The sequence below is a fragment of the Peromyscus eremicus genome, chromosome 13, assembly GCF_949786415.1.
Source record: "Peromyscus eremicus chromosome 13, PerEre_H2_v1, whole genome shotgun sequence".
Classification (NCBI taxonomy): Eukaryota; Metazoa; Chordata; class Mammalia; order Rodentia; family Cricetidae; genus Peromyscus; species Peromyscus eremicus.
Window position 1 is genome coordinate 45,828,814 of NC_081429.1, and position 17,607 is coordinate 45,846,420.

General features: G+C 44.2%; 1 protein-coding gene across 1 annotated transcript; it reads left to right on the top strand.

The window, feature by feature from the left end:
- Nucleotides 1–370: 370 nt before the first annotated feature.
- Nucleotides 371–16,619, top strand: C13H2orf80 (chromosome 13 C2orf80 homolog). Its single transcript, XM_059278536.1, has 8 exons — nucleotides 371–411; nucleotides 1,885–1,966; nucleotides 3,600–3,682; nucleotides 5,966–6,053; nucleotides 6,638–6,709; nucleotides 13,562–13,649; nucleotides 14,184–14,481; nucleotides 16,236–16,619. The coding sequence occupies exons 1-7, from the start codon at nucleotides 371–373 to the stop codon at nucleotides 14,309–14,311; spliced, it is 582 nt and encodes a 193-aa protein (XP_059134519.1). The 3' UTR covers nucleotides 14,312–14,481; nucleotides 16,236–16,619.
- The last annotated feature ends 988 nt before the right edge of the window (nucleotides 16,620–17,607 follow it).

Below are 17,607 nucleotides of genomic sequence, written 5' to 3' on the forward strand. Positions count from 1 at the left end.
TCCACCCTTATGCATGGCACATGGGCACCTGCCCTCAAAGGCACACACAAATTAAGTGACTTACTAAATTTATATCTTGGAATTAAAACTTAAGGAATAAGCTGTTAGATGGGCACAAGATTTAGGGCTAGCCTCCAGGTCACTTTCTGACTTGGCACTTGCTGGATAGGAGAAGGCCTGAATTCTGGATGTTCTTGGATCCCTTCCACAGCCTCGGATTCCATGACTGGTATTAGTAGCAACAGCATCCCTAATTCATATTCTCTCTGATTTGCTGCTGTAGTTTCTAGGTTTTGCAGAAATTGCTCTTCCTAAAGCCTATCAGGTGGAGCGCAAGCTACCAGTACCTGCTCAGCCCCAGCCTCCCGTCATGGAAAAGAGGCTTGTAAAGCAGGAGGTGAAAAGGCTGCTGTGAGTATGGCTGAAATAACTTTCGTTTCTGACCCTTGCGTTTGGAACGCTGCCACAGATGGTCTGGATATTGGCGGGTGGACAAAAAGCTAAGGAGGGATCTCTCTGTTCAGTGGGAGAAAGCCGGTAGACGCTCTGGCCTCTGTCTCTGCCAGGCGGGCACATGTGGTGCAGGGCAGGACGCAGAGTCTCTTGGGAAAATGCTTCTGCAGCAGCATGCCTGAGCAAGGCACCTCCAAAGCCTAGGGGGACAGGATGCATCACTGAAAGGGGTAGCACTTACTGGTAAAGCTATAGATGCTAGATGTGCCCTAGGGCCCAGCGTTCAAACCAGAGTCTCTGCCACTTCTATTACCAAGCTTAACAACCAAACAGCCCATTTCCTTTTTCTTGACTTCTGAACTTTCTTGACTGATAAAGACCAAGTTTCCCATACATTTTCCCCCGATCCCATTCAGTCTTTCTTCAACCTGGTACTTCAAAAATGTTGATTTAAAAAAAAAATCACAGATCATACGAGAAGTCATATTTTATTTTGTATGTATTGTTGGCACAACACTAATAAGTTTCTTTTTTCATCAAAGACCTTATCATAGATTCCATCAAATGTCATTTGTCTGCCTATAAAGATGATTGTCTTCTACTAAACCTTTAAGAGATACTGGAATAAGCACGTGTGGAATTCACTCGTGTTTACACATACGTGTTTGGAAGCCAGTATGACAAGAAAAAACAAACGGTAGTTAAGAACACCAGCTCTGACAGGTGTAGTGGCGCACGCCTTTAATCCTGGCACTCCGGGAGGCAGAGGCAAGTGGATCTCCGAATTCAAGGCTGGCTTTCTCTACAGAGTTCTGGGACAGCCATGACTACACAGAGACCCTGTCTCAGATAGATAGATAGATAGATAGATAGATAGATAGATAGATAGATAGATAGATAGATAGATATTTCCTTGCTGACCATGTTAACTCCAGGCAGAATGCCCAATGCTAGTGTGTTCTGTGGGAAATATTTTTAAAAACACATTTTTTTATGTTATAGCCTCTCTTGGAGTATAAACACCCCTAGGTGGTGTGTCTGTTTCTATTTCCTGCTGGGATTAAAGGCATGTAATACCATACCCAGCAGGAAATCTTTATTTTTTACAATGGAGCTTAGCCCTCCTCTTGCAATATATATATATATATATATATACTGTATGTTGACATTTTGCATTCTTCCTGCTCTCTAATGATGAATTTAATGTTAAGATAAATGTGATTTAAGTTCATTGTGATTAGATGTTTCAAACCTGTAGCCTTTGGAGATCACTATGCAAGCCAAAATTGAATATTAACAGCTACTAAATCATCATTGACTTCTGTGGCATTTGTGTCGGGGTGGGGGGAGGGATTGGGAAAAAAAGCCTCTTTCTGAAGACGGAACCCTATATTGTTCCCCATAGTTCAATGCTGCTCTCTTGCTTTTAAGGGGAGAGTATATTGGCATCAGACTTCGGGAAAATGAATTTGATCCAAAAGGAAGAGGTCACCTCACCTTTCTAGATGAGATGGTAAAGAATGTCATGTTGGTGCAACTCCCATTGCCTTCTGTATGTAATAAGGGGACAGAACAAGGATCAAATGTATATGTGACACACCACACACACACACACACACACACACTCACATCCGCATGCACACAGGCACCCCATCCTCGTCCTTAAGTTTTCCTCATCTTGAGGCTGACCCTGTGATCGTCTTCATCCACTAAGTAGAAAGCAGAAAGAGAATATGAAAATAAACATAGGTGAGAAAAGATTAAAAATAAATGACTGCAAGCTAAAATGTTAACCCACAATGTTAAAGACCTTGACAAAATTAGCAATAGCGCAGTTCTCAACTAATCACCTGTCATCGTTTGCATTAGCGCAGAGAAGGCAAAGTGACACATGACCCTAGAATCCTTTTCGTTACTCATACTGAGCCCGGCTCATGTGAAGTTCTGCTAGCTCTCTCCACAGAAATTAGAGAAGAAACTATAGAAAGATTTAATCCAAAAGAAATCAGTAAACTCAGTTTAACCCTGCCCACAAGCTATCCTTGCGCTAAGAAGGAATGTGTCTCTTTTCCTCAGTTTCCCTCTGTGTGAAGCCAGGGTTTATAGTTAGGCCTGCCTCTGTGTGTGCACACACCACGCAGGAAGTTAAACCGATCAGAGCTGTACTTCTCAAACTTTAATGAGGTATTATTACAGAGCTATTTTGATTCTGGAGGTTGTGGGTAGGGCTGGGTGCTTGTATTTCGAATGAGCATGACCAGTGTGACTGGTCCCGATATCAGACTCCAGATGAGGTTTCAACAGATGACCGTGGTCCAAACCCCTTATTTATTATTTAGGTCAACATTTTACTTTAGTCAAGTCCCTGGAGGGCATCATCGCATTATTTAGAAATTCTTAGAACCGTAACCAAACCCAGACAACTTCAATTTTCTGGATATAAGGATGAAAAGGAAATGTTGATAGTAAGTGGTAAACATGTTTATTAAGTAAGAGCTTACAGATGACCTGGGGAAGGGTCACCACCGTGATAAGCATCAACACAAAAATTGACCCTGTTTTGTACTGGATGTGAGGCTGTCTACCTGTCACTCAGTCAGGTCTATCTGGCCCGTTGCTCATGCAATGTCCCCCTGGAATGACCTTCTCCATCTGCAGAAATCCCCCTTTCCCACAAGCCCTAGCTCTGAGGATGCTTCCTCAGTGAACTCTTCCAAGATTGTTTCTGTCTCCCCAGGTGAGCGCCACAGTACCTCCCTCCACGTTCCCACACCTCCCCTGTCCCTGGGAGTGCATTTCTAACACCAAACAGGATCCGAAAATGTTCTCTGTAGCCTTCTTTCTCCAAGGGAGGCCCAATGCTCATCCTTACCCAAGAATAAACCCTTAACAATCCCAGTGTGAGGCCACATTCCCTCATTCCCAGTTGAGGGTTCTTTCTTTCCTGGACCACACACAGCAAGTGACTATTTAGTGGGAGATAAAGTAAATGCCCAATGATCCTGAAATAGCTCTAACTGAGCATCAGACTATTTATAAATAAGAATCCTCCCCAGTTGGAACATGGCTTAGTGATGCCATTGTCCAGGGAAGTGCTTTGCTGGGATCTGAACCCACGCCCTCTGCTCTCTATTTCCTGCTTCCAGGCCCACTACGACTTGGCCATCAGTGTCGCTTGCCAATGGCTAGATCCCTCAGAAGACTTAACTTGGCTCCAGTGGGAGAAAGTGTAAGTTGAAATATGTTCGATGTTTTTCTTCTTAATCTATTTATTCAATGTGGGTAGGGAGACAAGCATGTACGCGCACTCCTGTGTAGGGATGTGGGTGTATGCAGAAGTCGGAGGTCAGTGTCAGTGTCTTCCTCTGTCACTCTTCATCTTAGTTTTTGAGAGAGCTCCCACTGGATCTGGAGCTCGCCATCAGCAAGCCTAGCCGGCCAGCAAACTCCAGGGAGCCTGTCCTCACGGCCATCTCCCCAGCACTAGGATTGCAGGATGTGCCACCATGCCCAGATTTTGACGTGGATGATGGGGAGGGCCCCAAACTCAGGTCCTCATGCTTACACAGGACAAGCACTCTGCCTACAGAGACAGCTCCTCAGCCCTTGCGGTTTTCCCTTGTAAAACATGACTCTCGTTGACGGAGGACGTTCCAGCCCTATCTGGCATCTTCTTATGAGGTACTCTGACATACAAACACAAGGCAAACTTCCCCTCCAGCCGGAAGCTGAAGACAGCTGCAGCTTGAGGTCGTCATAGGTATGCTCACACAGTTAGTATTTCTAATCATTGGTTTCTGTCAAGTACATTAAAAAAAAAAAAAAAATCTTGCATGGGCTGCTCTTCCTGAGAAGCATGATTTCAAGCTATTATTCTTAGCCAGTTCTGTAGGTAAAGCCTGAAATTGCTTCCCAAGGGCGATCTTACAGTTTCTGGAGCCTGTGAGCAGCGAAGTGCTGGAGTCTGTCCGATCATTTCCTCCCCAGGGTTATCAGCGTTTTCCTTCAAGTGTAGTGACTCAGCAGGTGCATTCGACTGGTCAGACAGGGAACTGAGAGGCCACGAGGAACAGCTCATTCCAAAGTCCAGACACTTTCTACCCCATGGTCCTGGCTCAAGGTCACGGTTAGGAACGGACAGCAATAAGCAGAAAATCCAGTTTGAACAAGCTTAGGGAAGGAACTAGAGCGAGGGGGAGAGGAGAGACAAGACATCAAGAGGATGGGAGAAGGTGGGGGAGGCGAGTTGAATTGCTCCTGTAGCTGAAAAGTTTGTGAACTGGACTGTTAGGCACAGTAATTCTGAGTGCAGACTGACGAGACGTCTCGGTGGGCTTGCCAACAAGCCTGACTGTCGGAATTCAACCACTGGAGCTCACGGGGTGGAAAGAGAGAGCAAGTTCCCTCCAAGTGTCTTCTAACCTTCACAGGTGTTCCACAGTGAGGCAAGCTCTCTCTCTCCCTCTCTTGCTCTCCTCTCGCTCCCTCTCTGTCTCTCTCTGTCTCTGTCTCTTTGTCTCTCTGTCTCTTTGTCTCTCTCTCTCTCTCTCTCTCTCTCTCTCACACACACACACACACACACACACACACGCACACACACAAAATGTGATCTCTCTTCCCCGTCTCTCTGTCTGTCTTCTCTCCCTCCCACCACACTAAATAAATGTGATATATTTTTTTAAACTTCCCCTGATGCTACCAGCTCCTACCTCTAGTCTCTTTCTCCCAGGTGGACACCATTAGAGCCAGCTCACTTCATAACAAGGTTCAGTCCAAACCAGGACCGATTTAAACAAACAACAAGCAGACCCGGCACGTGTCTCAATGTCTCTGTTTCCTGACTCGTCAGGATGTGGGACACACCATTCTCAGGAGCTGGGGGTATTTCCAGCCTCCCTAAAGGTGTGCAAGCTTGCAGTAAAGTCAGGCAGGTTCCTCCAAGCAGCTGACGGGAAGCGGGGTGGATACCTGCTAGCAAAGCCGTAACCAGCCATCATGGGGCCTGTCACCATTTGTGACAGCTTTAGTAAAAAAAAAAAACAGACAAAAAATAAAAATTCGTCACTTTGTTGGAAGATTAACAATTCAAAGTAGGTGTTTCAGAGACAGAAAATCAATCATATTAATCCTGTTTAAAAAGTGGATAATGCACAGCCATTGCTGGCTACTTATGGATTAGCATCACAACCTTAGCAGGTATCAAAAAGAACAAGTGTAGGAGCCGGGAAGATAGATAGCTCAGCCAGCGCTTACCATGTGAGTAAGGGAACCGAGTGTGGTCCCCAGAACCCATGTAAAATACTGGGCATGGTGGCATGCATTTGTAATCACAGCACTGAAGAGGCAAAGATGTGGATCCCTGGTGTTTGATGGCAGCCCTAGTCTACTTGCTGAGCCCCAGGTCCAGAGGGAGACCCTGACTCAAAAACCAAGGTGGGTGACCTCTCCATCCTCCATACACACAAGCGCCACCCCCAACCCCCAACTCTTCTCTATCCATATTTCCCCTTAGGAAAACGCCACTTCATGGCAGACCTCTGTATCCAAACCGAAAAGAGCGAGAAGCGGTGATCTTATCCTCTTACGCTGGAGTCTTAATGGTGAGGGGAAGAACACTGTGTATGCATACATCCCATATGTCTTTTTCTTTTTCTTTATTTTATTTTATTTTTATTTTTATTTTTTGCCCTTTCAGGACAGGGTTTCTCTGTGTAGCCCTCCCTGACTATCCTGGAACTGACTTTGTAGCCCAGGCTGGCCTCAAACTCACAGAGCTCTACCTATCTCTGCCTCCCAAGTGCTCAGATCAAAGGCGTGTGTGTCCCCCACACCCAGCTTCATTATATGACTTCTAAGCCCATTTTGGTACTAACGCATAGTTACATATTTTCAATATTGCTTCTAAATGCCTAGGATTTATTAATAGTAAAATTTATGATTTTTAAATGCATAATAGAAAAATTTGGCTTCCATACTGTATTGCAAAAAAGTATTTGTGGGAGACAAGAAAAAAAAAGATGAGAGATGTTAGTGTCTAGAAAACTTGTCTACCCATTCATCTAGAAATTATTATTTAGTTGCTGTGCTACTTTACACTGTACTACACCCACTGGAGGGGCAGGAATTCTGTTTTTTAATCAAGAAAAAAACCACAATATGACAACACATTGTTTTTATTTCACAGAACAGTATCCCAGTTGAGGAAGTCCTTAGAATCTACGGGGCTCATTCTTCTGCCAGTCCTGATTCTACCAAGGTAAGGGTGATATGGGACTATTAATACCAGGCATATATACATGCTAGGGATTGAACTTGGGGCCTGTTTATGGGTATATGCTAAGCAAATGCTCTACCACTGACATACATTTTCAGAACTTAGCTCATAGCTCTTTATGTGTATGTCTGTGTCTGTGTGTGTGTGTGCATGTGCGTGTGCATGTGTGCGTGTGTGTGTGTGTGTGTGTGTGTGTGTGTGTGTGTGTGTGTGTTGCTGGGGACTCTACTCAGAGTCTTCTACATGCTAAGCATCCACTCTACCATTGAGTTACATTCCCAGCCCCTGAATGCGATTATTTAGCGTATACATTCACAATGATATATTTTCAGGCATCAGATTAAATAACAATTTTAGGTCCAAAAGTAAAAACTGAGATATTCGGATTACTCATCAAATAAAGGCTCCTGTAGTCAATCTCGACCCCCTGGTTCAATTCCCAAAATCTATGTAGTAGAAGGAGAGAACACACTCCTGCAAGCTGACCTCTGACCTCCACATGAACGATTATGGCACACAAGTGCCCACTCCTCCAAATAAATAATTGTATTGTTTTTGTTTTTCGAGACAGGGTTTCTCGGTGCAGCCCTGGCTGTCCTGGAACTGGCTCTGTAGACCAGGCTGGCCTCTAACTCAGAGATCCGCCTCCCTCCTGAGTGCTGGGATTAAAGGCGTGCGGCACCACTGCCTGGCAATAATTCTAATTTTAATAAAGGTAAAAACCAGGAGCAGCCCCATCTTGAGTCACACATGCTTGTAAAACACCCCCTTTTATGTGGAGCAGCACACAGGAACTGCCGGTGAGTTTTGTGGGTGGCTGAGTCGGCAGCAGGGAGAGCACTGGGTTAGGAGTCCAGCTCCTTGTTTCTGCCCACTGTAACTTCTCACGAATGCTCTCAGTGACGTGCACTGAGCAAGCCACACTCTGCCGTTTGTTTGATGCATTCGATCATCCAGAATGAGGGGCAGGTCCATGAGGCTTCCGCTCAAGATAAAAAGCCCAGCTAATGGTGGCCACCTGCCCCTTTCTCACGAGCTTCTTGGGCGTTATCAGGAGAGCTCTGCTTTTTCCCTCTCCAGAGCCCTCGATGGGTTCTTTTATTACTTTATTTTAAAAAGTGTTCTGTTGCCGGATGTGGTGGCACATACCTGAAATCCCAGCACTTAGGTGATGGAGACAGGAGATCAGGACTTTAAGATCATCCTTGGCTACATAGGGAATTCAGGCCAAGGCTAGAAGGTGGGGTTGTTGTGGCCATTAAGTGAGTCAGTCCCATGAAGCCCTAGTGTTTGGCACATGAAAACCTCAAAACAATAGCTAGAATTAAGGTATTGGAACTCAAGACTGGGCAATTAAGTTAATCTATGTTCTACATCAGGGTTTAATTTATTTCTTTTTCTTTTCTTTTCCCCTCCTCCGAGACAGGGTTTCTCTGTGTAGCCCTGGCTGTCTTGGAACTCAGTCTGTAGAATAAGCTGGTCTCAAACTCAGAGATCTACTTGCCTCTGCTTTCCTAGTGCTGGGACTAAAGGTGTGCGCCGTCATGGCTGGTTTATTTTTCCTTTCCTTTCCTTTCCTTTCCTTTCCTTTCCTTTCCTTTCCTTTCCTTTCCTTTCCTTTCCTTTCCTTTCCTTTCCTTTCCTTTTCTTTTCTTTCTTCCTTTCTTGTGAAGTAGTCCAGGCTGGCCTTGACCTTGTTAAGTAGCCCAGTCGGCCCTGAACTTGAAGCAATTCCTATCTCAGTATCTGTCGCACTGGCATATACCACCATACCTAGCTTTGTATCAGGAGTTCTTAACACCTCGAGCCAGACGATTCTGTATTGTATGTGTTGGAAGCTGGATCTGGGAACTGCCATGTGCAGTGAGGTATGTAGCACTACCCCTAACATCTAGCTAGCTGAGGCAAGAAGCTTCTCTCCACTTGTGACTGTCAAAAATGCTTCCCAACTGTCAAATGTGTCCTTGGGACAAAAATCACATCTGACTGAGACTCACAGCTCTAAGTATCCAAACATTAAACGGCTAATCAAATGTGTGTGTTATTAACACAATGCAAACTTGGCCTGTCTGAGGCAACCAATTCCCCAGCCGATTGCGGTTTGAGGAAGCAACCCTAGCAGCCCCTCTGTGGCCAGGAGCTCCCACCCACCCCTTTACAGAACTGCAGGCTCAACTCTACCCAGGGAACTTTCCTTCAACTTGGATGGGGAACCGGCAGGATCTCTCAGTGGCAATGTAGCATTTCAAAAATGAAACTGCAGGGCGACCTTAAAATAGTCTTTTGGGGGTTAACAAAACTTCAAATGTAATGGTTTTAATTAGAAGCCAGAGTGCTTTAAAACAGTAGGTGTGGTCAAAGGTTCTGTAATTACCGCTGATATCGGAATGACCTTTGACTCCTTTGGATAAAACGTCTCCTACGCAACAGCTGAAATAGTTTCTAAACTAGAGTTTAAAACCCAGTAGGATACAAACCAGATTAGGATGAATTTCCGGCAACTGGAAAGGATTTATGGGACTGTGCGCCGCCTAGTGGCTTTCTCTGGGGCTCTCTGCTGCCCCCTGGTGATAGAAAGGCGAACAGGCAAGTCCTGTTCACTATCAGCCACAGGCTCCTGATAAATGGCGTTTTTTGTTAACAAGGGATTTGGTTTTCTGTTTGTTTTATTTTGTTTTTTTGATGAGGAGTCTGGACCCAGAAAAGGTTCCATTAAGGGCTTTCCATAAGTGTGGGACATTTACAACTGTCTCCAGATAAATATAAAATGCCCAACGTGAATTAAACTGAAGAAGAAGCATACCTCTTCCGTAAGCCTATAAAGCAACTGATCAAAACATTCTTCAGCCTCGTTCGATGGAAGAAAAGGGGACAAAAGAAAGGAAAGGCAGAGAGAATAAAAGTAATGGAAGGAAACAAGGGTACTGAACAAAGAACCCCGGGGCCTCAGCTTTCCTCTGTCTTCCCAAAGATCGTCCCATCTGAGCTAGCATTCAAACGCATCCTAAGCAACACTCAGACATCAAAATTCCCGAGGCAAAGCTGATGGGACCCAGACACAGACCCATCCCTTCCTAGCTGCGTGCCTCACATAAGTTATTTTTCCCTGACCTCAAGCTTTCTATGTGTAAGTAGGTCTGAGGTCCCATCCCCAACCACACCAGGCTGTTCTGAGGATTAGGTGGGACCATGCATATCAATTACATGATGGCCCAAGGGGAGCCTTCCAGAGGACTGCCTTTACTACAAAGTCCACCCTGCTGGGGACACCAGCCTCCTCCTTCGGGCCAGCAACACTTCTCTCAGTACCAAGCTTCCTCTACCCTCTCTCATTTACTTCAGGTACCTCCTTGAAGGATTTTCCCTCAAATTAATTTGTACAGACATGAAGATGTGGCCCTGTTGTAAACAGAGGAACCTACATTTTCTTTTTCTTTCTTTCTTCCTTCCTTCCTTCCCTTCTTTCTTTCTTTCCTTCCTTCCTTCCTTCTCTTTCTTCCTTCCTTTTCTTTCTTTCTTTCTTTCTTTCTTTCTTTCTTTCTTTCTTTCTTTCTTTCTTTCTTTCTTTTTTTCTTCCAAGACAGTGTTTCTCTGTGTAACCACCCTGGCTGTCCAGCAACTCACTCTGCAGACCAGGCTGGCCTTGAACTCATAGAGATCCACCTGTGAACCTACATTTTCAACAAAAGCTGGAGATTAACACATTGGAGTAACCGGGGATCCAAAAACATGCCTTTGATAACAGCTATGTCCACCCAGACTCCAGGTCCTAGAGGGCTTAGAATACCATCCATGTTAATTATGTCCTAATTGACACCATATATGATAAAGTATAATGACTAAACAGACAAGCCTATGGAGTACGTGAGACGTGCCGGTCTCCAGAGCTTACCGTTCTCGCCTGCCGATCATGCTTTCACCACATACGCGACTGTTCTGTCAGCAGTGTATGCTATCTACACTGCTGTTTCCAAAGTAGAGAGAATGCGTAAATTAGGAGTTCACCCTGGACTTTGTTGGTAGCGGTTGTTATGGATTTGTGTTTGTTTGTTTGTTTGTTTGTGTGTTTGTTTGAGAGGAAGTCTCGTAGCACAGGCTGACCTTAAACTCACCACATAGGAAAGGACGACTTTGAACTTGTAATCCTCGTGCCTCCGTCATCTGTGGCTTTAAATCATATTCTGATCACCTATCAACAATTATATATATTTCCTCTCTGGGAAAGTGCACATTAAGGTCATTGGTCCATCTTTCTGATGAATTGTTCTGTCTCTTTCCATCTCCCCATTTCTGCATCCCTCTCTCCCCAAGACTGAGTCATAACTTTTGGAAAAACTACTATAGGAAAGCATCAGCCAAGGCATAGGCTTTCCCAATAATTTGTCAGTTTTTTCACCAACATTAAAGTGTTCTGAAATATATTTTTGCAATATCCCAGCTACGTTTTCAGCACTCCCGGGGGTTGTGCGAGCTATCTTTCCAAACAATATGCCTGGTTTCATCTCTGATAAGCCTGAGAGCTGTAAGAGTCCAGTTGTTTTGACACCAAGGGTCAGAGCCCACCCACCCCCACTTCCTGTCTTGATGAGGTCATAACAATATTTTTATTTATCTATTTAAAATATATTTGTATCATTTCACCTCTCCCTTGCCTCCTTTTTGCCCTCCTCCCCCCACTCCTCCTCCCCTTTACTGTTGCCATAGCAATGTTTTAATAAATTACCACTTCAGTTTGAAAGACGGGAGATAAAGACATAATCCTTACCTCCCTTGTGTTTCTCCATGACTTCTTTGGATCAGTTCCTGCATGCCTTAACACATCCTCATCTCGAAGGAACTTCTGCTGACTGTGCTGTGGCATTTACCAGGCTCATGGGCTAAGATGTGACTAATACAATCCTTTAGCACGGAGATGATGAAAACAGGTTCGGAATTAGAGAAAACACGATTAACTCCAGATTAGGATCCAAGCGTCACCCCGCTTTTATAATAATCCTTTATATAAACCACACAGGAAGCTAAGTGAATGGCTGGTGTGAGTCATAGAGTATCAGGACTCGGGAAACCTCATCAGATAGTCAGGTTGGCAGTGACCTCTGCAAATCTCAGGTTTACCTCCTCTCAGGCAAGAACACCGGAGCCCAATAAATACCTGCTTTTTTGGTTTTGTTTTTATCAAGGATGGCACACGATCCTGCTTCCCTTCCCTTATGCCTGACACACAGCAGCCGTAGCTACCCTTTCTGACCTAAGGCCTCTTTTCTCATAGTTTTTGTGCCGTAAGGACACCTTCCTAAACAGGCATTTCAGTTTGTTTCCTGATGCTGTCATAAAGAACCTGACACTTTGGGAGATAAAGGGTTCGTGAGACTCACAGTTCCAGGGTCTAGTCCATCATGGTGGGGAGGTCAAGGGGCAGGAACTTGGAGCACTCGAAGGTCACAATACATCCACAGTCAAGGCAGAGCGCAGTGAGTTAGTGCATGCTCGCTAGAGTTTGGCTTGCTTCTTCACTGTTAACACAATCCACTGTCCCCCGCTAGGGATTAGTGCCACCCACAGTGGGGAGGATCTTCCCCATGGCCGTGCCCACAGGCCAACCTAATCTGAACAATTGCTGACTGAGATTCCCCCTCCCAGGTGTGAAGTTGACGTTCAAAACACATCACAGTGAGAGCAATGTATATTTGCAGTGTATGAAGATTGTTCCACAGCGTGATACAGTATGTAAAAGTAGCCTTACCACCCCACGTGTCCTGCTGCAAGGCCACGTGTGCTATAATGATGCAGCTCACATTCAAACACGGCCAAACTGGAAATAACATCCATGTTGTTAACTGCTAGTGCCTCAACTAAAACCGTAGTTATTCAGCTACTTAAGAACTTTGGGGAGGGGCTATTATCTGTTAGGTACGCTCCAAGGCTCTGAAATTAAATGGCCTCTCTGCTTCCACCTTCCCATGTATTCCTCCACAAAGAAGCCAAGGGGATCTTTTTGTTTGATTTATTTTTTTTTTCTTTGCTGGGAGTGAATCAAGGGCCTTTGCATGGCAGACAAGCGTTCTTCCACTGAGCCCCCAGATGATCTTAAAAAATTTAAATCAGACTCTGTTGTTCTGGTGTTTTAAAACATTCCAGGGGGAAATAAGCCTCCCCCAGGCCGAATCTCTTCATTGGTTATCTAACACAAAGTAGTCAGTCCTGGATCATAGACACACAGCCTCACTAAATGGACCCATCAGGTTGTATTGGTATATTTATGCATTTATATACACGTGACAATAATAAATTAGGCCACCAGTTAGAGATGGAAGGGCATGGGAGGAGTTGGGGAGAAGAGAGAATGGAGGAAGTTATGTAAATATATATATATATATATATATATATATATATATATATATATATATATATATATTAAAAGATTACTGATAAAGTTAAGAGCACGCTAAAAACATTCCAGGGGCGTAAGTAGCAGTGCCCAGCCTATATTGTGCATCCGTTTGTGGGGGCAGGAGACAGCAGATGAGGGCATGATGTCGGGGCAAGTTCCTCCCTCAGACAAGGGAATACTTGAGCACCACAGCAAAGAAAAGGCAGGACCCTGGGGCAGGAAAGGGACTCTTGCCCGGAGAGGGAACCGTGAGGAATGTCCGGTGCAAAGGGGACTTCTGTGTTACGGGAACAAGCATGAAGCAGAGGCTGTAAATGAAGACCATGGTCACCCTCCTGTCAGGTGCCTCAGCGACACAGTTCACCAGGACTCGGGTGCTGTAAGTAGCAGGTGCTCCCCAGATGAGGCTCACACAGCTGTGAAACAGAACTGTCTTCTTTCAGGTCTCCCAGGCTCTGTTACCCCGCCGCTCCCTGCACCCCTTTGCCATGTTGACAGCACCCAACGCAGCCGAGTGCAACCGCAGACAGAGTAAGTCTGCTTCCTTCCTTCCTTCCTTCCTTCCTTCCTTCCTTCCTTCCTTCCTTCCGGCAATGGAGAGCGTTAAGTAGGGGGCGGGCCCACTGAGTGAGGTTAAATGATGACACTGATTAGATTTCTATCTGATGAGATTTAAAAAAAAAAAAGCCCCTTCAGAACTTGAGTTCCCCTCCCCTACATTACCCTACCCAGAAAGGTTTATTTCTTAGATCCTTTGGGTGGGGGTGGGGGTTGGGGGGGCAATGCAGTCCAGAAAGGTGGTGGTGGACACATTTTTCTACAATTTTTTTGTTTTGTATTGTTTTTTTTGGGGGGGGGGTTGTTTTTTTCTAGACAGGGTTTCTCCGTGTAGTTTTGGTGCCTGTCCTGGATCTAGCCCTGTAGACCAGGCTGGCCTCAGACTCATAGAGATCGGCCTGGCTCTGCCTCCCGAGTGCTGCTGGGATTAAAGGCATGTGTCACCACCTCCACCCAACTTTTTTTTACAGTTTTATACTCTGATGTGGTTACTCTCGGTATCTGCAGGTGTCAAGTTGAGGAGAGGAGCAATGGCTAAAAAAACCTCCAGCAGCAATACAAAGAGAGCAATGGTGCCAAATGGGAATCCCGGAAAAGGTGCTCGTACACACAGCTCAAGAACAGAGTATGTCTAAACATGAGTGTTGTGGAGTGACTTTGTCTACATTGTGATGAACATTGGTGCTCATACACACAGCTCAAGAACAGAATATGTCTAAACATGAGCGTTGTGGGGTGACTTTGTCTATACTGTGATGAACGTTGGTGCTCATACACACAGCTCAAGAACAGAGTATGTCTAAACGTGAGTGTTGTGGGGTGACTTTGTCTATACTATGATGAATGTTGGTGTTTATACACACAGCTCAAAAACAGAGTCTGTCTAAACATGAGCGTTGTGGGGTGACTTTGTCTATACTGTGATGAACGTTGAGTATTTGGAGTTCAAGGTTCTGGATGTGAATACAGAGCCATTACTTATCAGCTGTATGGTTCTGAACAGACTGTTTAACCATTTCATGCCTACACTCCTTTCCCATGATTTATAACTAACAACTGTTAACATGTCTTATTCCAATATTTGCTATATATACGTATACATATGCATATGTAACAGTGGTCTTTTTTACAATTCTTGTTATAATTAAATAAGTAAATGTTTCATAAAATATAGAAAATAAGATTTTATCTTTTCTTTCTTTCTTTCTTTCTTTCTTTTTTTTTTTTTTTTTGGTTTTTCAAGACAAGTTTTTTCTGGGTAGCCTTGGCTGCCCGGGAACTTGCTCTGTAGACCAGGCTGGCCTTGAAACCACAAAGATCTGCCTGCTTCTGCCTCCCGAGTGCTAGATTTAAAGGCATGCACCACCACTGCCCGGCTTTTTCTGAGGAATTTTTTTTTAAATCTTACATATTTAGTATTCACTATTTTCCCTTATGACTTATGGCTATAATGTCATATCTTTGAGCTGAAAAAAAAGACCCACTTTTTAAACATCAGTGTAAAACAATTCTTTCTTCTTATTTTCATTTCCAGCCACTAGATTTCTTCATAAACTAAAAGAAAGGTGAAAACTGTCTTTACAGCTCCCAGCTATTCTGGGAAACTTCTAAGGATTTCTTTTTATTGCATTGGTAGCTTGTTTTAACCAAAATGAACATGAGCAACATTTCCCAGGAAAGCTAATCTCTCTGTGCCTTACTTTCTTTGCTATAAAAGAAAGTATATTATGATCTCACCAGGTTGTTTCAAGATCTAAATGAGTTAATGTATGTATAAAAGCTCAGGGACTCACCAAGACCATACCAAGCAGAAAGACACCTGTTCCTTCTCTTCCCATTCCCGGAGAACCCATGGCATTGTGGAAGGAAGCCAAACAGAGGAAGGAGAATTTAAACTTAAATCCAAAGCAATATATGCAAAACTTAAAATAATACGCTACCAGTTCAGAGCTGGTGACTGATGTTGGGTAATGCTAGTCCAAAGAAGTTTGACTTTTATGATTTTTAAATTTAGTAATTCTAAGCCTTAGTACAAAGGACACAGATTCACTATCTATCATTGCTTTTGTGACACTAGCTTTATGCCTCTCTCTTTGTCTCTTTTCCCTTTTGTCTTTCTGTTTGTGTGTATGGATATTGATAATCTTTTCTGAACTATTAAAACTTGCACATACCCTATCAACTTACCCTGTACATTTTACTTTGTAGATCCCAAAAGCAAAGTCATTCTCTTAAGTAACCAATTATTAACCTCAGAATCTAAAACTTTGCTACTTTTATCTAATCTATTACCCACATAGCATTCTTTTTTCACTCGCCCGAATAATGTCCCCTTTAAGGAGCCAACGTGAGATCACATACTGCTGTCAGTTGAGAAACAGAATTCATTTTCAGGTATTTCAGAAGTGTTCCATAGAAATTCTTTTCCATCTACGTGGATCTAACGCATCTCTGTTGGTACCCGATGTTTGACTTTAACCCCCTATCGATAGAAAGCTGGTGTATGTGTCTGTGTTCTACTGATGTGCTTGGTACCAAAACCATCCTTTCATTCTGCAGGTCACTTAGAAGTGAGAACTAGTACCATGGATGCATAGCAGAGCCTCTGGAAGCAGACAGGAAGCTTCACCTTAAAGCTGCAGTTGTCAACCACACTCTCCCTCTGCAGTTCGCTGTTGCTGTCAGCTGCATTGGCTCTCAGGCTTGCTCTTGAGTTTTCTTCTCTTGGAAGCACAGCGCACACCTCTATCTTGGTAAAAGGAAAAAATGTGTATATCCCATGCTGCTTCGTTATATGCTTGGAAGACTGATGGAGCATTCAGAGAGCGTTCACCGTTTCTGGATGAGTTTAGACAATCTGGTTTTGATACACGTTTTAGCAAATGTGTAGCATTAAATATTGCATAGAATGCTGGAGAAGGAGGCGGTTTTCCAAAGTTTCAACCCCACATAAAATTAATTTCTCATTAGCATACTTTCAGATAGAGAAAATGTAAACTCATTCAATTTCAATAAAGTTTGAAAAGAGAAATGGATGCTGGCTTTCTCTGGGTGGAACCCGATGACTGCCAGGGAAAGAAAATGGCCTGCTCTTTTGGGGCCTTTCCAGTTTGCAGTAACAACTTCATCAGATGAATGTCACCACATTATACCCCTCCTTTCTTAAGGACTGGGCCAGCTATCTTTCTGTGGACTAGTCTTAGTGCCACATGCAAAGTCAGGTGAGTTTGTTGACCTCTTCTGAAAACAGTAGTGTACTCCCATGTGAGATTGTGGCTGGGGAGGTCAGTGTGGGCCTTTCTACGAGGTGCTTGACCACAGCTGTACTTGAGGCTTACCAGGATCCTTGGAACACCAGGATGGACTCAGAGGAGGATTATCAGTGGCCTGTAATTCCCCGCCAAGCCTCCAGCTGCCGGGGACTTGGCCCGGTTTGCTTCTGTACAGCCTTGTTAGCTGTGAGAAGACGCCTCTTGCAGTCTGTGCTTTTACCATCCATACAGGTCACGTGAGTGATGGCTGAGGATTTTTCATGCGGGCATTGCGCCTGCACTGCTAACTCTAGTTGGGTGTCTTTTGAGAGCCTCCTCATGGGCAGGAAGCCAAATTAGGTATGACGTCACCTCCTCCATAGGCATGGACTGGGATAACAGAAGATAATCTGAGGTTGGGTGATCCTTCATCCCTGCCATGGAGAAGCACTCTGCATCAGCTGGCAACAAAGAAAGTTCGCATGGTGGCCATCCTGGCTCAGGGAAACCGACACTTCAGTGAGGGAAAATGCAGACAAACCGTAGCACTAAAAATAACGCTGGGAAAAGGATAGTGGCAGGGAGAATGGAAAAGCCCTTTGCTTGTATATGTGTGTGTGAGTGTGTGTGTGAGTGTATGTTTTTAAGCATTAACTCAAAAAAAATCACACATTTAAAAT